This window comes from Prenolepis imparis, unplaced genomic scaffold (assembly GCF_030444845.1).
Source record: "Prenolepis imparis isolate NDT839.2.m4 unplaced genomic scaffold, iyPreImpa1.0 SCAF_397, whole genome shotgun sequence".
Taxonomy (NCBI): Eukaryota; Metazoa; Arthropoda; class Insecta; order Hymenoptera; family Formicidae; genus Prenolepis; species Prenolepis imparis.
Window position 1 is genome coordinate 1 of NW_028141555.1, and position 27,288 is coordinate 27,288.

At 29.9% G+C, this 27,288-nt stretch overlaps 1 protein-coding gene and 2 long non-coding RNA genes across 5 annotated transcripts; 1 reads left to right on the forward strand and 2 right to left on the reverse strand.

The window, feature by feature from the left end:
* Positions 1 to 352: 352 nt before the first annotated feature.
* On the reverse strand, positions 353 to 4,327 carry LOC145948453 (uncharacterized). Of its 2 annotated transcripts, none has more exons than XR_014427362.1 (3): positions 4,040 to 4,327; positions 1,543 to 1,833; positions 353 to 501 (listed from the first exon to the last, which is right to left on the reverse strand). It is a non-coding gene; the product is annotated as an uncharacterized LOC145948453 (long non-coding RNA). The 2 variants fall into 2 exon arrangements; XR_014427361.1 differs by having other exon boundaries at positions 4,063 to 4,321.
* A 6,267-nt stretch (positions 4,328 to 10,594) lies between these two features.
* LOC145948451 (nose resistant to fluoxetine protein 6-like) lies at positions 10,595 to 27,063 on the forward strand. Of its 2 annotated transcripts, none has more exons than XM_083058136.1 (11): positions 10,595 to 10,937; positions 17,912 to 18,087; positions 20,878 to 21,077; positions 21,257 to 21,354; positions 21,684 to 21,920; positions 22,009 to 22,222; positions 22,369 to 22,534; positions 22,635 to 22,714; positions 22,798 to 22,893; positions 22,957 to 23,086; positions 25,160 to 27,063. In XM_083058136.1, exons 1-11 carry the CDS (start codon positions 10,700 to 10,702, stop codon positions 25,379 to 25,381), a joined length of 1,857 nt encoding a protein of 618 aa, XP_082914262.1. In that variant the 5' UTR covers positions 10,595 to 10,699; the 3' UTR covers positions 25,382 to 27,063. The 2 variants fall into 2 exon arrangements, with proteins under 2 accessions (XP_082914262.1, XP_082914261.1); XM_083058135.1 differs by having other exon boundaries at positions 17,912 to 18,156; positions 25,160 to 27,058.
* Positions 11,715 to 13,640, reverse strand: LOC145948452 (uncharacterized). The gene is made up of 2 exons (XR_014427360.1): positions 12,602 to 13,640; positions 11,715 to 12,543 (listed from the first exon to the last, which is right to left on the reverse strand). It is a non-coding gene; the product is annotated as an uncharacterized LOC145948452 (long non-coding RNA).
* Positions 27,064 to 27,288: the final 225 nt, after the last annotated feature.

The following is a 27,288-nucleotide window of genomic DNA, read 5'->3' on the forward strand; positions in this document are numbered from 1 at the left end:
AAGCAGTGGTATCAACGCAGAGTACTAATCTTACATATATATAAATTGTTTATAAACAACTGTAAGTTAAATTATCACAAATAACTCGACTTAAGCTTGATTTTTAAAAATATATCTTACCAGGAGTCGTCACCAATGATGCTTTACCAAGTGCTGGTTCAATAAGCAGTTCATAAGCAGTGGTATCAACGCAGAGTACTGTAAGATGGCCTATAATGTTTCATACAAATTTATTAATTTATCTCTATTACTTATTTATTTGGATATTATTTTAACATATAGATTTCAAAAAATTATTTAAGTTAAATTAAAGAAAAATCGCATTAATTGTAAAATTATCATATATAATACAGATATTTTTTTTATTGAACGTGTATGAAAGCTATTGCTCTACCTTTATTTGATCCGGCTCGTATATTCCAATAAACAATTTATTGCCCAGCCAAACTTGAAACGGGGACGGATAATCTCTCGCAAACTCAAATGTAGGACCCAAAATTTCTACGAAAAAGAAATGTATTTTGAAACTTAGAAAAATATATTTGCCCATATGTATACTTCATTATATCAAACTAAATGCAATATTAATTAATTTTGTATTCCAAAGTATCGAAATTTTAAGAGATTTTTAAGATGCCGATTCTTTTATTATTTTATTTACTTCCTCATAGAGGAAGCTTCATTTTTGTAAAAAATATTTTTCTTTAGATTTCTATGCCGGTGTATTCAAAATGTTCCAAAATATTACATGAAAAAATCATATTTTTATTTTAAATGTATGAGTGGGTGTGTATGTATGTATGTGCCCATTTCCCAAAATTCCAACGTTTCAAGAACTGTTTGAGCTCAATATGACATACAAGTAAAGTAGTACAATTCTTTTATTTATTGTCATTTTTATAAAAATTCAGACAGTGTTTTAAATTTTAATGCAACTTTTATTTTTCATAAAATGTCTGTGGTTGCTCAAACTTCCATAAATTGTGATATATCGAGATAAATTCTGTTACACGAATAGAGTATCATTAAAGGATTTTTGGTATTGAATTTGGCGAGGATCGGTGAAGGGGTTCATTTTTTATGAAATTTTTATGAAATTTTTTTAAAGAAATATTTGTGATCGCTCTAACTTCCGTAAGTTTTAAAATATCGGACTAAATTTTTTTACATGCATAGAGTGTCATTAGAAGATTTTTGATATTGAATTTGGCGAGTATCGGTGAAAGGGTTTATTTTTTATAGAGTTTTGAATTTTTCAAAAAATGTAAATTTTTGAATTTTACGAAAGAAACATACATATGTAAGTACATACATATTATACATACACGCATACATATACGTGACAAAAAATGTTATTTTATGTGAAGAAAGTGTGAAAAATTGGAAACTTGCACATATTGCTTCCTTGCCATTCTATTTCACTCATTAAGTTTCCTTTATGAGAAAGCCAAAATTGAAAATTCAACTTGCTTTTCCAAATTGTACACTTTTTAATATTTCTTTTTTTTACAATATAAACGTATTATTATTGTCTCTAGTTACCTCGAGGATTTTTCCGTACGAAATATAAGGCACTTCCGACAAGCGGCAAAGCCTTTGGACCGGGCACGTTTTTCACCATTTTGATGGAAACCAATCGGCGAATATTACAGTAGAGATAAATTATGGCAATACATGCAAAAGTCGTAAACAGAATACTTTCGAATGCCATTATATACGTACTGGACAGTGACAATAAACAAGTATCGATACCTTAGTTTGCGATTAATGTCACTAACTCGTGTGCAAGCACCATCGAGCGATATTGTCGCTTTTTTCTTAGTCTTTCCCAATCTGTGGAATATAATATTTACTCAATGATCAAATATTGGTCAATTGTCAGATATATAAATAGCGAAAATAGTGGTGATTATGTATTGTATTTATTAGATTGGGACATGTTTAACTAATTTAACTAGTTTGGATAGCTTTTAAATTTTTAACGTTACACGGAAAAAACAGTATAAGTTTACATAAATCTGATTTACTATGATATCTGGTTGGCACGATCAGATTTATGTGTGAACCTAACGTATTGTCTTTACCGTATAGTTTTACTTCACTTTTACGATGGAAATTTTGTTACTTCGACTCTGAAACTTCGACACAGATAATAAAAATATATATATATATTATTGTATATACAATACAATATAATACAAATGGGGTGTTTCACTTTAATCTTAACAGGAAAATATCTCGAAATGACGGTATTTTAGAATAAAAAAATATAGTAGACAAATCTGGCAAATGTTGTTTCGAATGGGGACCTATAATTCGTGAATATCGTGATCTAGAATTGCCTTTGATATTTTTCAAGATTATTTCGAGATTAATTTAGGTTTGTTTAAATGGAAGCACCCTAATTTTTTTACATAAATCAATTTCTCGCAATAATCTGCATAAAATTTTATGAGGATAGAATGGTCAAAAAATGAATGTTTTACGAGAGATATCTTATATTTTTTAATTTGATATAATTTTACATAAAACCATGAAATATATCTCCTAAAATATTCATTTTGCGATAATTTCTTCAATATTTTTAAGCACAAAATGATCAGAAAGAATCAATTGGTGTAAAAAGTTTATAAATATTAACTAGCAGCTACATATTTCCCTTTCTAAAAAAGGCATGTTAAGTCGATTCTCGTAAGTATTGTTGATTTTTTTCCACGATACTGATTGACTATTGGCTGTCTCGATTCGCGTTATGCGTTATATTCGTAGCATCGAGACTGTCATCGCAAGGGTTAGTAGTTTGACAGTGTGTTAATAATAAAATTTCGTAGCATCGAACAGTTGTTATTGCGAAGGTTAGAAGTTTGAAAGTTTGTTCAAAATAAAATTAAATAAAATAATAAGTTTTAAATAATATGTTATAATTCTTTAAACCCGATTAATATTTTTGACAGTTATCAGCTGATTTCTGTCAAAAAATATTATTCGTGGGATAAGGTATAATATAACATATTACTTACAAACATATTTTACTATTTTAACATATTATTTTAAAATTTAGATAACGAATTAATTCTTTATTAATGTATTTTTTTACAGAAATCAGCAGATTAAGGCTTTAATTTGCTAATTAAATTTTAGGGTAAACTCGAGTAAAAGGGCCATAATTTTTTAAATTGCAAAATCCGTAATTTATTTTTAATTTTTTAATATATTTGGCACATTACTTCATTGAAATTAGACAATAAATATTTAATAAAAATTTTATATTATCAAAATATTAAAAGATGAGCATTGGCCATTATTCCTGACTTTTAGAGAAAAGATGGTCATAGTATTATAGGACGGTTAATCATACATATATTTCACGTTAAAATAATAAAAAAAACTTATGATTGTACATATTTAACTTTTATAATTTTATACATTGAACATATAAACATTAATAAATATTTTAAATATAAAATTGAAACTTTTATTTAAAAAAATTTGCACATTGCTTCCTCACCATTTTATTTCGCTAATTAAGATGGTTTTTCAATTATGGCTTCCTCATAGAGGAAGCTTAACTTGCACATTGCTTCTTCACCATTTTATTTTGCTCATTAAGATAGTTTTTCAATTATGGCAATGTGCAAGTTAAGCTTCCTCTATGAGGAAGCCATAATTGAAAAATCATCTTAATTAGCGAAATAAAATGATGAGGAAACAATGTGCAAATGGAAATTTGCACAATTTTTTCCAATACCAGCAAACCCTATACATATATAATTAAAAAATATTTTCTTAACAAAATTTTTTTTAAGATTTCTTAAGATCAAAATAAATTGACCAATTCTCAACAAATTTAATATCAAGAGAGGGGCACTTTCGCGCAATCCGGTATAGCTAGTATCGCGGTAACAATTATCTGGAGCGATTATGCTCTGAAGAACGGAAACGGTAATTCGATATTAAGCCGCCGATTTTACTCGGCAGAACTTAACCCACGACACGGTAATACACGACACTAGCTCAACCGGGAACAATTACTACTCACGAACTACCCGAGTGGCGGCTTACAGTATCTCGCAGTGATGATCGGCTGTCGTCCCGAAGTTGCTGCTCACTCTAACTCTCGCCGGACAGAAGTGACTCTTCGAGAGAGAGTCCTTAGGTCTCTCGAGTTTCGCGCCGATTTCCCGCGCATCCTGTCGATTTTTGGTCGCCGTGGGGCGGCCTGGATCCGCCCGTCGTTCCCCCAGCGCCCTCGGCGTTATATCGATGATTTTCGGGGACTCGTCTCCCGCTCTTTCCGGTATCGTGGCGGTATCTCTCCATAATTCGTGATTTCCGGGGTTTGAATTGGCAGGCTGGCCGGGCCGTCATCTAATCCTTTCCGCGGGTGTTTATGGGCTGACACGGGGCCCACCACTCATTCTGCAGCATGAGGGGTCTCTCGGTGTCCTTTAGGGTGTCCAGCAGATCTCTAAAACAATTTATATTTTAGACGGTATATCGGGATGGCGGTAGCGACGAGAGCTCGATACATGACCTTCGGTGCGGTATCCTTTCTACGGTAGCTTCGTCCTCTGATCTCCGGCGTCTTGCTTCACATTTTGCTGAGGGGTCCTCCACTCAGGTAGTCGTTTCGCGATTATTTCAAATCACGTTCGCTCAATACGGTAACGCAGGAAATAGAATACAAACAAAATAAAATAAAATATAATTTTATCGCGTTAAGGTCGCTCCCTCTCAGAGTGTGAGGGGCAACCCCAGGACGGCTCTCCCCCCTCATCGGTCGAGCTTTCACCCTTGTGACGGCGCTCAAAAGGCGCGTCACGTCACAATAATTATTGATATAAAATAACCCAGCAAGCACAGAATGTAAACGCTATATAACGTCGGAGTAACACGCAATATAACAAATGTTATATTTTATATACAATAATGTAATATAATTTTTTTATAGTTACAATATAACTGTGTTTTATAATAGTTATATTTTTTAATAATTTTCTAGTTATCTTAAAATAACTGCGACGTAACATAAATATTACATCACATACATCGCAGAACATTTAAATTACATTACAGCAATGTTATAATCTTACAAGTTGCAATGTAATATTGTAGAGACATTTTAAGAACATATAACTGTAATATATTATGAAAAATGTTACAGCAATATTCCAAAAATATAAAAAAATAACGATATTTAGTAGTCATTAGTTCTTTATCATTTACCGCTATGCGACGCGCGATGATTTATCTATCTCGTATTTAAGTTTCAGTCATGAGAATTATATAAAGCTTACAAAAAATGACTATTAAGATTAAAAAGATGCAATAATTATTTTCTGATATATCCCAACAGAGAATTCAGATATTGAACTGATCGAAAACTTAGAAAGTGGATAAATAAATGTCCGAATGAGAGGAAATCGCTCATTATATTATAATATTTAGGCTATAAAGTCTGCTATTTTTATAAATAAAATTTTTAATTTTAATAAATTAAATGATTGAATTAAAGTAAAAAACAATCGTTACGGCTCTGCTAAAATTTAATAACTAATTAGAGTCTCAAAATGAGTTGGCGATGAGAGCCCGGGCGCAGTTAATAAGGCGCACATTTATTTAAATGAGTAAACTGTAATATAAAGATAGTTTACATAGATAATGATACATAGCGATGATAGCGTACGTTTCGGCTCTTTCTTTGAGCCTTCTTCAGCGCATACAATTAAAAGATTAACTGTCTATTAGACGAAATTTAGTTTGTGATGTTCAAGACGTGAAAGACTGCTACCTTCCATATTATATTCAGCTAATCTCGACGTTATTTCTTCACTGGGTAGATAAGCCAAGGAAGTCGATAATGAGAAATATATTCATTTCGTAAAATCTGTAGGTGAAAATTCACTTTTTTATGGAAGGAAGCTTATTGTAAATGTTAAATTTTTTTTTTTTTATGTTTTATATAGCAAAAAAGAACGGATCAAAATAACTTACAAATTTGTAGATCTTATTATTGTACAGGATCGAAAATTGTAACGGAAGTGTGGAGTTGTCTAAAGTGTAGCAGAACGATCGCATTAACATACTAAATGTTTAATATTCTTAGAGACCAAGTTTTTTTCTGTTACTGATATCACTCATCGTGAGGAGAGTGGTTAAATTAAATCTAGGATAAACATGACAAACCGGTACGTTATGTAAAAGTCAAAGGAGTCAGCTAACGAATAATAGTCAAATAAAAGTTAAGTGTATAAACAATAAATAAACGTTTTGATTAAAAACTGAAAGTCACGAGAAAAAGAATATTACTATGTTGATAATATTACTATGTTATGTCCCCCTCGAAACCCTACAACTTTTGTAGGAAACATTTTTTGATTTAACGCAGTGTTTCTGAGATATTTGAGTGGGTCCTTTAAAATGGGACACCTGGTATATATTGCATATATGTGTATATATATATATATATATATATATATATATATATATATATATACATACATAATCACATGCTTGCAATATAATACACACCATATATTTTTCAACAACAGTTTTTCAGTTTTACATTTTCAATAAGTAATAAATATCTAGAGAAACATCACATATAGTATGTTTAATTAAATATTTTGCAATAACATATTATCAAAGAAATTTATGCAAGGTCAATCCTACATTGCTTTCAATTAGATCTATATACATATTACAATTTAGTGATATTATATGAGTTTTTTGGAACCATTTAATGCAAAAGACGAGATTATAGATATAGACAAAAATAATTCTTCCTTCAACATACAAAAAATTACAATTTTTCAGTTTTACATTTTCAATAAGTAATAAATATCTAGAGAAACATCACATACAGTATGTTTAATTAAATATTTTGCAATAACATATTATCAAAGAAATTTATGCAAGGTCAATCCTACATTGCTTTCAATTAGATCTATATACATATTACAATTTAGTGATATTATATGAGTTTTTTGGAACCATTTAATGCAAAAGACGAGATTATAGATATAGACAAAAATAATTCTTCCTTCAACATACAAAAAATTACAAACCTACCAATAACCTTTGTTTCTACATTTGAAAATACATTTAGCATCACCAAAAGCGGCAAACATTTGTGAAATTATTTATTATTATTATATAGTAGATATATTATAAAATTATGTTTTGTTGTACTAAACTAAAGCATCCGGCAACGTAAACATGGCGTCTGTAAAAATTATTAAAAAATTATATTTCGTATTTTACATCATAATTTTCAAGAAAACCTGTGACTGCCACTTAAAATCAATTGAACTTATCGTGAAAATCAAAGTCAGCATTGAGATCAAAATATAAGTCATTCAAGCTGCAGCCGTTAAAATAAATTTATGATTTTATATTTCCTGGTGTCAATCAATTTGAAATACTCTCTCTTTCTCTCTTTCTCTCTCTTTCCCTAGTAATGCCAAACAAAGTTAACAAAGAATTTTTTGACACTAATCCAATTTCTTAAAACTTTTGATTACATGACTTTTGTTTGCATTAAGATATTGTATACATATAACAAATTTAAAATTAAAAACACATTTCGTATGCTTTGTTTTGATACATATTTTCTCCTACTTAATGGACATCTAGAGTCAATGTCTTCTATGTTAAATTAAATATGTAATAAATGTAAAAGAAAAACAACGAATGGATTTTAATAAAAAAATATGTTTAACCAGATTGCAAATCGTGGAGAAACGGCTTTTCCATATTTACTCCATGAAGTGGAAAACAATATCATTTATCAATTTTTAATCAAATATAAATCTATTAAAAGTGAAACATCATACTAATCCTCAATGAAATCTAAAATTTGAATTGTCAATGAGATAGAGATTAATTATTGATCTTATAAGCGGACGTATCTCGAGTAATTATTGCTTTATAACATCAAGTAATTTCTTTCTCAAATATATATCAATTATTGTACTTATTAAATTGTCAATTATACATACAATTATAAACTCTTTTATTCAAAAACTATTTCTTATCTATATTTACTCAATATTTGCTCAATTGTATAGAATTTGTGACCACGCAATTAAGCACGACAATCAATTAGTGCGTGCCGGCACAAGAGAATTGCATCAGCCACTTTTGTTCTTAACAACGTGTCGGTCGGTGTCGAATCGTCTCTCTTCATTTTTGTATATCGGATTTGTTCGTATTATATGATTTAGTAGTGCATTGAATCCAATTCACGTGGCAAAAAGTGTTGTATAATAAAAATATATAGTTATTATATTAATAATATAATTATTTTTTTAGAAAAAATTGTTATTTATAATACTCAAAACCTTATTTTACCATCTTATTATATATCATACCTTATACATATGGTATGTTACGCGTCAAACGGAACAGCTTTATAACCAAAATTGAGGTCTAGCTAAAAATTCCCCCTTGGCCGGAAAAATTACTTTAATATATCTATTTTATAATGCTATGTGTTATTTTAGTAGAATCCAATATGGCGGCCTCAAAATGGCAGTTTTATTTTCAAAAAACACATTAACTAATTTATTAATCTATTCTGTAAAAAAAATTTCCAGCCAATTTCCAGCAATTGGAAACAACCCTACATCGAATATGGTTCGAAATTCTGCAAGCCACAATTAGAGCCTGCTTTAATATGCGTGAGCGCCTGCAAGAGGTCATCCGAAGACGAGGCAGAAATATACAATTTTAAATACGAACACATATATCCCTGCCCCAACACACACACACACACACACACACACACACACACACACACACACACACACACACACACACACACACACACACACACACACACACACACACACACACACGATGGGCAAAATCCGACCAGCAACTTTCCCGTAGTGCCCATCGGATAATGCTAATGTTGGCGATAATTGAATATATAGGCAAAAATGCATATGTAACTTTGATATGCTGTAACTTCACGAAAAAAAATCGTACGGTATTCAATTTTTTTTTAAATTTGTAGAGAAAAGTCCATATTTTACGATAGTTAAAATGATATTTGCGAAAAAAATTTAGTACACTCCGTAGAGTTCGTCAAACTATGCAATTTTTTGAAAAAAAAGACGTCCCTCCTTTTAAAGGGATGGAGAAAGGGGGAGTGAATAAAATCAAAATCGAACGAAAGTTCCTTAAAGTAGAAACTTTACCCTTTAAAGCAAAAAAAAATTTTTTGAAATACGACAATTTTTCGCGGAGATACGCTTATTTGAATTTATGCTAAATTGTCATATTAATTACGTGTTGCGATAATTTTTTTGACGAGTGTATATAACCTAAAAATTCTTTTGCACAACAAACATATTGCTCTATCGTACCTAGGAGCTGAGCTATCTTATGATCACCACTGTGTAAGATTTTTTTTGTAAGATTTTTTGTAATGCTACCGACATTCACGTTATCTGATGTACACGAGGAAGTTGTTGACCATGGTCGTTTCTTCGATCGTTTTTTGCATAAAAATGCAACACTTTGCTGTATTTACGTATTATGCGATTAATTAATCGATGAATTAAAAAACTCGTCCCATGTGTACAATGTATGTATGCGTCAATGTTAAGTGTGATGGTGTGGCGTGTGTGTATGGTGACTTGTGTATAATCGAATGTTTCTTGTATTTGAATATATGTAGATCAATTAGTAATTAAATGCCTGATCTACATATGTTAAAAATAAGAAACATTCAATTTCACGCAAGTCACCATACACGCGACACAGCATCACACTTAATATTGATACACAATTGCATCATACACATTATGTGCAAAATCCGACCGAGCAACTTCCTCGTGACGGATAACGTGAATGCCATTACATGTGACATTACAAAAAATCTTACAAAACACAAAAGTGATTAAAAGATCTGATAGCTCAACTCCTAGATACGATAGAGCAATAATGTTTCTTGCCATTTAAAAGTGGAAGTTTCCTACTCCAAAGCCAATATGGTGGCATATTTGGTCCCGTCCTTTCTTTTTCCATAGACGGCTACAAAATCATGAAATTTCCAGACTTTTTACACGATCTCATTTTGGGTCTTACAAGAAAAATAGTTAAACAAATAAATGTCCGGTGAAAATAAGTGAAAATCTGTTCATTGTACTATATACTTTCTGAGAAAAAACAAACTTTATCACTAATAAAGGAAAAAACGATAAAACAGTAAAAAATGAAATTTTGACCGTTTCTTAAACTGAAAATGAACGTTTGTTCCTTTAATGTTTTTCAAGTGGACATTTTAACCAATTAAAAACGTTTTCGAGAGTTCGGTAATAAAACGTTTCAAAGAAACATTTGTGAAACATCTCTGAAACGAATTCTACGTCATTTTACGTCACACACATTCCGTGAATATCAACATATTTACATTATTGATATTAGTTTTTTTAAAGAGTAATATTTCAAGAAAATTATTTTTTTTAAACTTGAAAGACAAAATATTGTAACAGCTACGTAAATAAGTGACTGCCCTCTACACTCTCTACACTCTGACGATATAGCACGCGCTATATAACCTTCTAGCTATATAAGTCGACACGGTGTAACATTTAGTGTCACACAATATATAACTCTGTTCTGAAGAGCTTCGCAGTTAATACTATTAAAAAAATTAAAGTGATTATTGTGTGTTACAGTATATAACATTATGTTATTTTATCGATTTGTACTTATCTTGTGTATTTGTATAAATTATGACGCATTATCTTATGTTTCTGCACAAGTTTACGAATCTAATGGCAGTGAATACGAAAAAATTAGTAGCAGTATATTGCCCGCTTATACCATTGCTTTGAGAGCCGATCTTGTCAATTCAACTATATGCAAAAAGGAATTACGAGATTTCCGAGATGCCGTAAATCAACGAATACTGTGGAGCTTGAAAAGTTAGTAAAATTTTTATTCATGGTCACATTTATAAAATAGCTCGAAAATTAAAACAAATTATTTTAAAAACATATTTATGTTTACTTTACACTGAATTAATTATTTAATTTTAGAAATTGTCAGTTAAAATTAACTAAAATTTTACTATTTTTGTACCAATCTCTATTATTGTTTGTAAAAAAAGCAGAAAATTAGTCTATAATTAGACTATAATTAATATTAATTATTGAGAATGTCACAGCGCTATAATAAATGTACATTATGCGCATGTACGAAATTATTTCAGCACTAAATATTTTTTTATATTTACAGATTTAATATATAAACAATTGATTTAATATATTAATTAAAGGCTTCAATAAAAGTAACAATAATAAAAATAATATAAAAACCAGCATAGTTTTCTTAATTTAAATGATTTGAATGACTATATGTACCATTCTATACATTCATCTGTTGCGATCCGAATTATTGCGTTCTATTTTAATTAAGTTATCTCACTTGATCAAGAGAAAACGGTATAATAGAAAAATAAAAAAAATTCTCATTATGTCATCCGCTATTAGAAAACTGATCATCCTAATTAACATTACATCGTAATTAACATTAAAATTTTCTCAAAATACAGACTTCGAGTTCCTTTTTCGTTTTTGAAGCTTATCAATATCATAATTATTAGCTGCGTTATTAATATTTAACGTTTCACAATTTTTTTCTATTTTTCCACTGTACCGCTTTTTTTGACCGAATGTATGTATATTTAATAATAACGTCATCTTCCGCTAGCGTTAATTAACACCAAAGAAAATGCATGTTCTGTGAACAACCAAATAATTTCAAACATTAATTTTTCTTGAAACTTATGCACTATTATCCACGTTTGGCTCTCAATGGCCTGGAAAATTTAACCTTAAAGTTAGTATTCACAAGAACCCTATCAAGTTTTTAATGTTTTATTGAAAAGTTATAAAAAATACAAAATATACATAAGAGATGATGACTGATTTATTTTTAATGTAATGTATAAAAAAATATCTAAAAAAAATATTTGTGTACTTAATTTTTCTTGGAGAATTTTAAGGAAAAGTAAATATTATTCAAAAAGACAAAAAGGCTCGTATAATGCAACGCAATAAATAATAATAATGGAATATAGTGAAAGGCCAACTAACGAGCAAATAAATAGATATAATATAATATAATAAATTCATTTAATCATGCTCTTAAAATTAATAACATGTAAATTCTTAACATGTAGACGTTTCGAGTTACTTAGTCTTCCTCAGTACAAATTCTAACTTAAACAAACGCTTAAATAATATAATAATAAAATAATTAAAGTATATCAAACGACCATGACGAGCGAAATATCCATCAATATTTTAACATCGGTGTATTTTCTAAGAGGCACAGCAAGAATAACATTTCCCATCTTATCATTATGGAACGCTTTTGTTAGTAATGAGAGATTTTTTAAACCCATTCTTCGTTTGAAGGCGAGAAAGGATTTGTCCAAATTTTGTCAGTTTGAATGTATTTGTCAATCAATATATTGTCAGATAGTCAGATATAGAGTCAAGTTAGAGACACGCTATAGATAAGAAGCTAAAAACAGAATTTTATTATCAGGACGCATTTTACAGTTTAATACAAAGATACAAACCGGTCTGTTTCTATGGAACTCGCATTTATATTGATTGTGTGTGAGCGCCACTTCCCAACGTCCGTGTAATTCTATACGCTGAGGTAATTCGGTGGTAAAACACGAGGTTGTATTTTCCGGAAAGTAACGCATGCTACTATTGCTCGGAAGAATCATGTAAAATTCTTCTCCCCTCATTTTGACTCAAAGATCTTAAACTCGATGCGGGAATCCAAGAGTCGAATTTAGAGGGATAACCTTGCCAACTAACTAATATTTGTTTATTGTTACCGCGTCCTCTGCTCTTTATTATCCGATCGACGATAAATTCTTCCTCTTGTAAATCTTTATTGACCGGAGTTAATTCTTGTTCGTAAAAAATTCCGTCTATATCCTCGCCTGTTAAATCGCTTAGTTCGTATACGAGGGGTTTCCTCCATTCGAGAACGCGGTGAATTCGAAATATTTCTTCGCTCCACTTTGCCTCGTATCCTTTCTCAAACACTACTTTTGCCCTACTGACACGCACGAGTTCGCCCACGTTATATTTAGCCTTCTGCTTAGCGTCGCAATTCTTTTTCTTCTTCTCTTTGTTGTTCTTCCATCGACGATTTATATTTTCACACGCGATACGAGCATTTTCCTGCGTAACGGCTGCGGGTTACATTTTAATAGATGTATGACGAGTATGGTTGTAAGCGCGAACGATATCCTGTAAAACATCGATGTAGCGTCGCGTATTTTTATGTGTAAAATATCGCCACATCCGTTCCTTGAGCGTTCTATTAAATCGCTCCACTATAGCTGCTTTAACATCGGGATTACGGGCTACGCGAAAACAAATGTCTTTTTCTTTTAAAAATTTCTGTACAGGCTGGGCTATAAATTCTTTACCTGTATCCGTCTGCAGGTAAACAGGTTGACGTTTTTTGTTTCTCAAAAGTACACGTTGAAAGGCTTTTGTCACACAGGTAGCTGTTTTGTCGCGTAATGGTTCTACCCAAACGAATTTACTAAGGACATCGATAATTATCAATAAATAAGAATATCCGTCATTATAGCTCTTGAGATTACGAAGATCGATCAAATCTGACTCCCATAAATCGTCGATATTTGTTACATTATAATGTAAACGTGGAAATTTTCGACGTACTGGTCGATGCAGCGTATACGCATCTTGCGATTTAAGCCATTCAATGACATCGGTACGCGTAAAATTTGGTTTAGCAGCTCGAGATAAATTCTCCGTCGCGGAATAGCCGGCATAGTGCGAGGGAACGTAATACAATTTTTCGAGTTCCATTATTTGAGTGAGCTCCAATGGAATATACCTTTCTTTTTCTTAGGCGAAGTATCCGGCACTAATGTTTTATTATCGTCGCTGTCGTCAGTGGCGGATAAAAACACCGTGTCTCCTTCGGTTTCGTTTAACTCCCGACCGTATGACTTTGAACGCGACAGTGAAGTTTTCGGGGTGGAACTTCCACGTGGCAGGGTTTTTTTAATACGCAGAGATCTACGAGTGATCGTAGTCAATAAATCGCGATTCCCTATAAGACTGGAGGGTGTACCTATGTCTTGCAGTAATTGAGCAAACTGAATTCTTCCGATAGCTTTCACCGTTTTTCTCTCACGTACCGCGTCGTTTATAAGATCGCTAATATTCGATCCCGCTACAACATCACCGTCTATAGTCACGAGTCCGCGTCTATCCCAGCTAATCTTCGATGACTGAATATTTAACAAAAATTTCAATAACGCGTTTGCTTTAAAACGATAAGTTTGCGGCACACTGCTGAGTATTTCTTTGATCTTTTCCGCAGATTGAGCGCGTTTCTTCCCGAAACTACTCTCGCTAACGGTACCATCACTGCTGATTGAAGTATTTCTATGAGATTGTATTTCCATAAGGTCATCATCAACGGGCAAATCGATATCTTTATTCTGATCGCCTTCGCCTCCGTCGCTGTCAACATTACTTGTGTCGTCGACGTTACCACGTGTATCCTCGCGCGAGTCATTGCGTAAGCGTTTTTTCGCTTCTCGAACAAAGTGAAGATAACGCTGAAGTACTTCTTTATACAATTTCCATCTTTCGCCTTCATCTAGAGGAGTCGCGAGGTTAAGAATATGCCACATTTCCGCGTCGAGTCGCGATAAGGAGGTATTCCTGGAGTCCGTACGGTGTTATTATTATTATCGTTTTCCCCGTCAGATATCGTATTTTTTTTCTTCGGCGAGTTATCCAGGGTTATTGTAGTTTTTGTTATTTCCGGTTGTAGTTGTTGATGCTGCATTTGTCGCATTCTTTCGAGATTTTCCGTAGAAACCAGCACCATTTTTTTTGCTCTTTCCATTATTCCGTACAGCGAATAAACGCGTCTGTTTTATTCTTTTCGAACCCCGGATGTAATATTTGCAAGCTTTTTTTCACTCACCGATAAACCGGGATAATAAAGCGCCGAGCAAAGGAGCGATAGAGGATAGTCTACATGTTAAGAATTTACATGTTATTAATTTTAAGAGCATGATTAAATGAATTTATTATATTATATTATATCTATTTATTTGCTCGTTAGTTGGCCTTTCACTATATTCCATTATTATTATTTATTGCGTAAATATTATTATTACAAAATGCTTTATTTAATGTAAAATGTAAAATAAATAAATATACAGGGTGTCCCCGAACTCGCGGATCAACTCTCGTGGGTAGATTCCTGGGATCATTTGGAGACGATTTTTCCTCAGCAAAAATGTCGAAGAAGGTCATCATTTTTTGCATGTTCCCAATTTTTGTCATCATGTATCTTTGTAACTAAGCCTTATATTAAAATTTTATTAAAGTAAACTCTATCTGAAATTAACTGAAGAATGTGATTTTGTTAATATTTTATTTCCACAAGGCTTAGTTTGTGAAAAACCCTTTATTTTCAATCGCTTATAACTCGAAAATTATTGGTGCCTCGACATTTTCGCTGAGGAAAAATCGTCTCCCAATGATCCCAGGAATCTACCCACGAGAGTTGATCCGCGAGTTCGGGGACACCCTGTATAATATAACTTTAATACAATTGTTAATAAACCGATATAAGATTTAATAATGTAAAGTTTAGAATTAAACATATATTTACATAATAGAAATATTTAAAGAAAACATCTATCTTTATAAATATTAATAATCAGCAGAAGAAATAAGGTCTTTGATAATTTAATAAAAAGTTATCGGATGGCTATAACATCAGAAGAACAGTAATTGTACAAAATACAAGTACAAAATAATTGTTTACTATATCTATAAATTTAAAACATTAGCGGACGTTTGCATTCTTTCTTCAGATCATCTTCAGCGCAAAATATAAATAATTACAAAAATGTCATCAAATAACAAGAAAAAGGAAAAAAGAATAATATATCAATAACAATTACAAAATTATCATCAGATATTAAAAAAAATTAGATATTAAAAAGAAAAAAATGAGATAAAAGTATATAAATAACATAATAAAATACAGACGTAAACGATCGTTGTCAAGAGTTAAGAAAAGAAACGATATCGCAAAATATATGTCTCACGTCGTCCACGAAGCTCAATACCAGGCTCTGACCTTAAATTAATGCACAAGCATTCCGTCCAAACACAGTATTCTGTTTAGAAAATCGGAAGGTATCCCAATTAGATCTAACAATACTTCAGAGCGATAGATTAGGTAGGTTGAGGATGCCTGTAATCGTTGATTTTACATTTAAACTTGCATGAGCAAATATTTTGTTTAAATATTAATAATTTTTAATATTTAGTATGCATTCTATTTGCATCGTGTCATTTGCATTATGCCTTGTAGTTTTTTAAATGTTGATTTTTTAATTTTTTTATTGTTTTTGTGCTAAACTCTCTTTTTCTTTTTTAGATAACATTCCTTTTAAGTTATTCTTACTTAGCAATACGATTTCTTATTATACGTATGTCGAATAACATGATTTTGGATTATAATAGAGTTGATATCCTGTGACTATATAGTTTTAAGGAATTCCTTTTTTTTAAGAACATTATATATAATAATCAGTAACAGTCATACATTTTTTTTAGCAATATATTTAGCAATATACTTTAGCAATATACTCAGATTTTTATTCTGCAGGGAGTAATAAGATTTCTTCTATTTTCTAACAAAAGATTAGTATTTTTGTTTTGCATGGAAAGAGATTTGTGTAATAAATACCAAATACTAAACTTTATCAAGAGAATTTGTAAACTACTAAAATTAAGCATTATTAAATGATGATCAAGCAATAAATTGGAGACACATATGCATGAAGTATAATAAAATGAGCAAAATTGCATTCGTTGATAATATGACTATGAATATTAATACCCTTTTCAGTAATAATTTTCCTAATAATGTATGCAAAAGTTACGGATAAGCAGGTCTTATTATTTCCAGAAGAGCAAACTGACTTTATCGCAAACACCGGATATCTATCGAGAATCTATGTCATGTATTTAATGTATAATTAAGAAAAAATTATAGACGGTCGGGTATCAGGTATTTAACACTATTTGATCTACATATGTTGAAAAACAAGACACTTTTGATTTCACAGAAGTCATTATACACACCCATCACACTTAACATTGACGCACGCATACATCATATACATACATGGGGCGACTATTTTAATTCATCGATTAATCAATCGCATGATGTGCAAATACAGCAAAGTGCTGTATGGGTCCTCGCCGCGGTTATGTTGGATTGTGACGTCAGAGGCGAGAAAGCACACGCTGAAAATTCTTAGATTTATTTTTAAATGAAAAGATATTTCGATGAAACACTATTTCAGATGGCTTTAACATACTTTTAAAATACCTCGAAAATTATTCTTTTCTTTTGACAGTCAATCAACAACCGTAAAATGATGTGATATTAGTCTTTGTCATGCGGAATCACTGCGCATGTGCAAAGACCAGATAGATTGGGCCTTATATTACAGTCATTTTACAGCTATTGATTGATTATAAAAGGAAAAAGGGATATATTTTTAAGTGCTATTTCATCGAAATATTTTCTTATTTCGAAATGGCATCTAAGAATTTTTAGCATATGTTTTCTCGCCTCTGACGTCACAATTTCAACATGATCGGCGAGAAGCAAGGAGCCTTAACGAATATATGTATATAATAATCTAAATCTAAATAATGTGAGACATGGAAAAATAACATTTGAAATTTAATAAATAATTAAAATATTGATGATTGATTAATGACTAAAAATATTGCTTAATTTTTGCTTAAGTAATAATTAATAAAACTTATTTTATATTTTTAAGTGCTGGACTCTAGCGGTGGATATAAACCAGGCTTTCTTTATGGAAATAATTATTGGCTGGGTAGTCGTAGCCAATGTCTCGATTTAATGAATACAGCTCCTCTACAGATGGCAGAGCGTCATATATTAAATAATACGAAATATCGTGATCCACAAAAGGAATTTCCACCTTTCAAAGTAAATTACTTTGTTGCTCGTTTTAAACACAACAGTACTCTTCAATATCATATAAATATGTTCAATGAAGTAAGTTATTACATTTTTATGAAATATATAAGTTTCATAAAATTAATATAGAAAAAGTATATGAAGTTATAAATTAAATTAAAGTGAATTTATATAGATTTTAAAAGTTTTATTTTATCGAGTTGTAACAATGATATGTAATAATCCAATTCTAGATTATACAATATATTCATTTTTATATTTTAAAATTAAACTTGAATTCTCTTTTTTAAACATATAGATATACATATTCATATAGAATATTATATCGTACATATTTATATAGGATATGATCACTTTTACATTTTCTCCGAAATGTTTTTATTTAAAAAAAATTTGTTTTTTTATGTCTTTTTTTTAAACCATTCATTTTTAAACAATCTTATTAGGAAAATGTAATTTTAGTTCCCCGACGGGCACGCCAAGTTTTTGTTCGTTATTGTAATCCTTTCAATGCCGGGTCTAAATCGTTTTGATTATGCAGATGATAATATCATTCTTAAAAATACAAAGGTGATTCTGTGATAAATTTTATATTTCAGATCAGATAATAATCTGCAAAATTAATACACATTTATATTTAGCTGAGTATTTTATTTTAAATATTTAAAATAATAACACAAATTTTTTTTTTATAAAACAAATTTTTATTTATTTGGCTCAATTTTTTGATATCATTATTTATTTTAGAAATATTAAGTATTTTTACAATAATGTAAAAACATTGTTTTTATATAACACTTTATCACATGGCGCGTGAACTTGACGCCCTTTTTTTACCTTTTTAAACAAAAATTATTTTTTTGGGTTATATAATTTTTTTTTTTGTAGTATATATTTATTCATAATAATAATAATAAATAAATAATAAAATGTAAATATAAATATAAGTATAAAATATAAATAATAAAATATAATATATATATCAAATATGAATGATGAAAATTACATTGGCTATGCGAGCCAAACGTGGATGTCAGTACGTATGCTTCCAATGAAATTAATTTTTTCGTTGGAATTTAATTCATTGTGCACGAGGCACAAGGTCTCGGGTTCGATTCCCGATTCAGCGACTTTCGGATCTATATTTTTCTCTCCAATAATTTGGTAGGGGGGTTAGAGGGGATTCGGGAAATTAAATCTCGAATTGAGATTATTCCCAAATAAAGTCTTGGCATAAGTACCAAGCAAAATTCGTGCCTCGTGCACAATGAATTAAATTCCAACGAAAAAATTAATTTCATTGGAAGCATACGTACTGACATCCACGTTTGGCTCGCATAGCCAATGTAATTTTCATCATTCATATTTGATATACATATAACGAGCGTTTATAAATTCAAATGGTATAATATATATAATAATAAAAATAATAAAGTATAATAATAATATAATGTAATCGATAAAACTTAATAATAAAATAAATTAAAATAATACTAACCTGCAGCCTGCAGCGCAAGCTCTTTTTGTTTCCGCTCTAACTTATCTTAAGCAATTTGTTGTCTAACTTTTTCACGAGCTGTGGCTTCTGCAACTTTTTCTCGCATCCTTTCTTCATCAGCTTATTTTATCTCCATCTCTTGCAACAATTGTCGCATTTTTTGCACATTGCGTCCCATTTTGCGCCGTTCAATTTCGCGCTCCCGTACGAAACTCCACTGTACCAGCACCAACATATGCCACAACTTTAGCAGCGTGCACTGAGCTGAATTACAATTAAAAGTATATTGTGTTTTAAGAAAAAGTAACTTTCTGCAAAGATAGAGATGACTTTATGTTATCCTTAATTTGATCAATGTTGATGTATATAATAGCTTTTTTTCACTTCCTTATTTTATATCAATAATTACATACTTATAAAGAAATAGAGTGATAGCGTAACAAGAAAGGTTGTTATGAAAGAAAATCACATATATGTGTTATTGCATATCATATGTATGTAGTATAGTATTGCAAAATGTAGAATGTAGATTTAAAAGAAATAACACGATTTTACAATACTATACTACATGCATGTGATATGCAATACTACATATTATATATGTGATATATATTATATATATTAAGTACATATATAATTATTGATATAAAATAAGAAAATGAATGAAAGCTAATATAATATAATATAATAAATAATATAAAGAGAATAGCTCATAGCATTTATAATAGTGCTATGAATTATCAAATTCTTATGACTTTTTCTTTATTACTTTCATATATACATTAAAACTGAACCTATGTGTCAAATCAAAACTGATAACCTAATGACATCATTCTTGGAACGACATCAACGCTGTCTTGCAATGAATGCTCGAACTGTATACATTCTCTGGTACATGCGTATTGAGAAGGTCGACGACGACCAAACTTGAATCAATTTTTTATAAAAACGAACTTTACATTATAATATCTCCGTTTATAAAGCACATAGAGAAAAAATAAAGGCACTTTTATTATATAATTTGAACTTAATCTATCGATTGAGCGTAGTAAGAACTCGATCGCTTCAGCCGTTATTGCGTATATAAAATATATGATACTCTCAACTGTCCGACTCGCGTATAGATACACGGCATGCCTCGCGGTCGCTACGCAAAGCTACGCTTATTAAACTTGGCGCGAGACACTACCGTGTCTCTTGATACGCTATTACTATAGACAAAATTATATGAGAATGCATTGATATTATGTATGTACATACATATACAAATATATTAATATGAACTATATGTTTTGTTTTAGGATTTAATTACACTTGGCCTCTGTTTACCAGCATCGTGTTCTATAAATAATCTAAATTTAATTCTGGAAAAAATATTTCATGACAGAGTTTTCCTTATCAATGACCTTTATTCCGTGGACTTCAAATTGGTCGAGGTTAAAGATCTAAAAAACGATCTGCTATGGTTATTCAATAATGGTTATTTAATATTTTTCATCTGGTATGTTAGAAAATATAAAGTAAATATATAATTAATATTATGTGTGTGTGTGTGTGTGTGTGATAACTTTATTGACATACAATAATATGCAAATTTTCTTATATAGCTTTCAAAAATGTTTTGAAATAATAGACATATATTTTATATTTATTTTTTATTTATGTTTTGCATAATTGCAGTTTTTTAGCACTTACTATTTGTATGATGATAATTGGAACAATATACGATATATTTGTGCATCAAAAATATTTAATTGTAAAAAATCAAACTACCACTGGTAAGTATCGTATCTAAAACCACTTTTTCAATTTTAATAACTGATTATACTCATAATTTTGATCATCATGCATCGCATTTAAAGAAAATAAAATTTATATTCTTTCTGTATTTAATATTTAATTACTGTTTAAAGTCAATTGTCAGTTATTTTAATAAGGGTCAGCAAAAATTTACCATATATAGTCATATCCTGTATATATACATATATATTCTTTATTGAATTTAAAATTTATATAATGCTTCCTCTTTTCAATTTTCTCTCAACTAATCAGAGTACATTTAATTTTTATATAAATATACTACTAAAAATTCTGTATTGTGATTCAGATGTGAAAAATATGCCCGAGGAAATGGAATTAATGGAAATGGAAAAAGCTTCAGTTTTACTTCGAGAAAATAGAATTGGAAAAATTCTAGTGTGTTTTTCCGTATACACAAATACAGGAATAATATTCAACACGAAATTGGATTCTGATGCTATACCTGTCATTCACGGTCTGAAATTTCTAAGCATGTGTTGGATAATTTATTTTCATACCGCATTCTTTACGATGGATTCCATCGGTGAGTAATTCGGATAAGACTGTAAAATTTATATATATGTGTATATGCCTTATTTTTTACGTATAACAAAATTTTTTTGTATTTATAGACAATAAAGGATTTGCGTGGAAGGTCCTTCCTAATTTCATAATTCGAGTAGTAGTAAATATAGTCGTACCAGTAGATACCTTCTTTTTTTCAAGTGGATTTTTATTAGCCTATTTACATCTCAAACATAAAATGGACACAAAAAGAACTACATCGATTAATTATAAAGCAAAATTAAATTACTTTTTTATTCAAATAATAACAAGATTTATTCGGTACGTTTTTCATTATTTTATTTATACAGACAATAAACAAAGACAAAATGCACATAAAATAATTTAGAAATAAAATTTTTAACAGTGAACTACTATATAATAATGTTTTTCTTTTTAATATGTTTATAAAAATAATTAATTTTAAGGTTAACACCTGCTTACATGATGATGTTAGGAATATGGCAATTAAACTCTGCTTGGTACAACAAAACTTCACAATTTTATTCAAGTTTTAGACCGTACGAAGTTTGCACAAAATATTGGTGGAGAAATCTTTTATATATAAATAATCTGTTCGACTTTAATGCACTGGTATGAACGTATATGAAATTATAATTAGTTTAATATTGCTAAAAAAATATTAAAATTTACATTTTCAAGTTTCTATTTACAAGTTTTTATTTTCTTGTAGTGTATGGTTTGGAGTTGGTATTTGGCCAATGATATGCAATACTTTATAATTGGTACAGTGATAATGATCTTGTCAACTGTGTAAGTTGATGTATTAATAGTATATTATAATTTATAATCATTATGTGCTCAGTATTGAAATAAATATAAGTTGCTAATTTCAGATACTTTTATATGGCTGCTGTTATATTGGGTATACTTTTAATAGGTTCTATTGCGCTTACTGGTTATATTTCATATACTTATGAATATGTTCCGACGTAAGTTATAAAAATATTTTGTTAATTATGAGATTAATTATATAAGTCCTTTTCTTATTGTAGGCCTGATGAACAATTCAGACTTTCAGATGTCTTGTATTACGCCCCATGGATCAGAATAGGTCCATATATTATTGGCATAATTACAGCTTATATTGTAAGAAGACTAAATCAAAAATTGGCCTTGAAAAAAGTAAAGTATAATTTAACTTTTATATGAATTTAATGTAAAAATAAGCATAATTATTAAAATAGTTAGAGAATGTACATAAATATTAGATTACTGATTAATTATTTATCTATATTATTTTATATAGAATTTTTTTAATATATAGAATATACTTATAAAGCAAAAATAAATATTATATAGTAATCTTATCGATTTCAATGAACTTGTAAATTGAGATATATGTTTGAACTGTGATCAAGATCATGAATTTGAACAGCATTCGAAGATTTTAGTTGTCATTAATTGATTATTACAATGTTATAAGTAATTGACTACAATATTAATATTTTAATAACCAATCTTATAGCTCAGTACTTTGAACGTGAATCGATATTTAAAAATGTATAAATTAGTTGACACCTTATCTCTCGACCAAACTGGCAGTATATTTATTAAGAAAATCACAAGTTATACACTTATGTCATATTGATACGCGTTATGCTAGACAGACAGTTTATTGCCGACTGGCAGTAAACTGTCTGTCTAGCATGACGCGTATCAATATGACATAAGTGTATAACTTTAAGGAACTATATCACTTGATAAGGACCAAATATAGAGGTCGAAACGTTGTGATTTTCTTAATAAATATACTGCCAGTTTGGTCGAGAGATAAGGTGTCAACTAATTTGTTTTTATATTACTGGTGATTCTGATTTAACATACTACCACACCTAAAAATGTATAGTTCCGCGTATAAGTTTTTGACTTATCGCACAAAATAAAATTATCACATCGCCCGATGCCTCAAATGCGAAACAACATTTAAAAATATACAGTTTTGTATACTTTATTGACTTTTTACGTCACGATTTTTCAAAGCGACATTTATTTCATATATTACTTACAAGTAATACTACCCAAGTGCGACATCGAACCAAAACTCATTTTAAAGGTTATTTGAAAGTCATAGATTACATTTTTCGAAAAAATGTTTGGTATAAAAGTTTCATGTTTTTTCGTATAAAATTTGAATCTGTAATAAAAAATACCAGATTCCATTTTAAAATAGTCACTTCTGGTTTTAATCACGTATTTTCGGCCGGAACCGGAAGTTGAAAATATCATGATTCGATAGAGCGTATCCGATTTATAAAATGGATATTTTGTTATTCCAAAATAACCACTTCTCTAGACAATATTTTTTAAAAAAATATAGCTCGATAATCCTATATCCCGAGGGTTTTTTATCCTTAAAACACTTTTATGGGACAAAATAAAAAAACACGGGTCAAATGTTTTTCGAAATACCACATGTGTGCAAAGTTACAAAAAAATCGGCGAGTGGCACTTGGGTAGTGTTACTTGTTAGTACAAAAAAAAAGAATTATTTCACATTTGAAGTATAATGACGATATAGATATCCTTTAAGTTAAACGTTAACTTTGATGGAAATATATTCTATTGGAATTATAATGACTTTATTGAATTTTATTGAAAATGCAAGTGAAAATGGCTGAAGATAATGGCTGAGTATTGAATGTATCTCAATACCTAATAAATCATAATTTACATTTAATAAAATATAATTTTTACAATAAAATATAATCATATATTATGAGTTTTTAGAAAAATTATTTAATACTTTTGAAAATAATAAGTGATAAATTTACAAATTATTATTTTATTTCAAAATTTATGGAATTTTACTAAAATTGCTTTATTTGAAAACATTTTTAATTAAAAAAATTTTTTTAATTTTTATATATTAAAATTTTTATTGACAGTCAATTGAATAAGATTTCAGTATATATAATTCATTACTATTTTAAAATGATTTTATTATAATTTCCGTAAAATATTTCAGAATTACGTTCTGATAGATTATATATTCATTTTAAATTTTATTTTGCGTGAGTAAAATCATGATGATGTCATTATGACGTCATTTTGAGTTTTATGTTCTACCTGGGTAGCGTATGTTTTTTCGTTTCTGACGTCATAATTTCAACATGATCGGCGAGGAGCCAGGTGCCTTAACACTAAATCTATTATTTTTATTACACTTCAATATTTTATCTAAAACAATTTTTTCAGAAAACTGTAATTTTTTGTTGGTGGCTTGGTAGCGCATGCAGTACTTTCATATTATTAGGCATTTATCAACAAAATATACCTGTTCTGTATGCTGCTTTTTACATTGCATTGAGTAGAATACTTTGGGCCATAGGTATAGCATGGATTGTAATAGCGTGCGTTACTAAACATGGTGGTCAGTATATAAATATAAATATAAATATAAATATATATATATATTAACAGTATAAATGAGCAAAGGAACCAACGCCGTTAGTAAAGCGCAAAAAATAAGTTTATTAAATCTCAATTACATTAATAACATCGCGAACGTTTCTGTCCTTATTAGGACTCTCTTCAGCGCGTAACTATCATCAATAATATTTAATTACATAGAAAATTAAAACATTAGTCAATTAGTTAAAAACGATGTTCTACAAAGTAATGTCAAAGTCATCAATCCATCGAGTCTTATTGTTGCTAAGCTGTCAACCATCTTTTATATATTACCATTATGTATGTCGTGGTTAAGAGCATACCTCTATAAATAATATATATCATACGTCTGATACGTTAACATAAAATTAAAAAATTAATTAAGAATTACAAGGTAAAAACTCACATGGTAATTATGATGTGCAATCTCACGGACTCAATAAATTAAATCGTGTGACACAGTACATGTTTAACTATACAATGATTCGTTCCAAATGAGATCGATATATCGGACAGTTATTACTTCCACTTAACCGCAAATAATAATAGAGGTGAATTTATTTAAATGTAAATAAACATGACTGGTATCTATTTTTAAATCTTAGACAACCTATCTATTGTATTTACATATGCTTCATGTAAGCCATCTGTATCTGTTTGTAAATTCAATCCATTGTTTTGTCTTTTTATAAAAAGCATTTCAGAAATTAATCGTTTGTTATAATTCGGCTCACTATCTAATATTTTTATATCATTCCAATTAAATTCATGATTAAATTCTAATCTATGATCCGTAATCACTGAATGCGTAGACGTATTGCGTTTAATGTGATTCCGATGTTCCTTCATTCTAGTTTGTAATTGTCTACCAGTCTGGCCGATATACGATGCATCGCAATTATTACACTCAATCTTATAAACAATATTATTATGTGATGACATGGTTGTTGAATCTTTACCAACTTTTATATAACGATGCAATTTATTCAGACTACAATAAGAAAGTTTGACATCCAGATTATCAATTATCCTATTAAAGCTTTCAGAAATAGAAGGAACGTATGGGATTGTGAAAAACTTTTTTCCCCGGTCATTACTAGTCTCATTATCCTTCTGAGTATTATGTGTATTGTTACTGCGATTGTTAAATAAATATTTAAGTCGATTATAGATGGTTACAAAAATTAAATCTAACGGATAATTATTATTCAATAAGATGTCAATAATTAGACTCAAGTTTTTTTGTTGAAAAGTCGGGTGAGAAAGTAAAATGGCTCTATCAGTTAGACCCATAATAGTACCTTTCTTTTGTGATAGCGGATGTTGAGATAGGAAATTAAGGTATCTACCTGAAAACGTAGACTTGTGATACCAGTCAAAAATCAATCTATTATTCATTCGTATTAAAGTAACATCTAAAAAATTCAGTTTATCATCTTCACCAATTTCCATTGTAAATTGCAGACGCGGATGGAAAGAATTAAAAATATTCAAAACATGTTTTAAAGCTGATGAAGGTGCAGTTAACGCTATATCATCCACATATCTAACATAAAAAGACGGTGTAAAATTTAAATAAGTTAAAGCTATCCCTTCCAAATCCTGTAGAACAATGTCTGCAATTATGGGTGAGAGCGGTGATCCCATAGGTGTTCCAAAGGTTTGTTGGTAGATAGTATCATTAAAAATGAAGAATGTAGATTCCAGAATAAAGCGCACAGCGAATATGAAACTTTCACATGGGATTGTACAATTTTCTGAAATACAATCCCACCTCCTCCGAACACTTTCAATTGCGAGTTCAACTGGAATATTCGTAAATAAAGAGACCGCATCTAATGAGATCAATAAAAAGTCATCCTCAATGGAAACCTTAGACAACGCATCGACTAACTTAAAACTATTCTCTATGTGACTCCGTGCTTTTGGAAAAC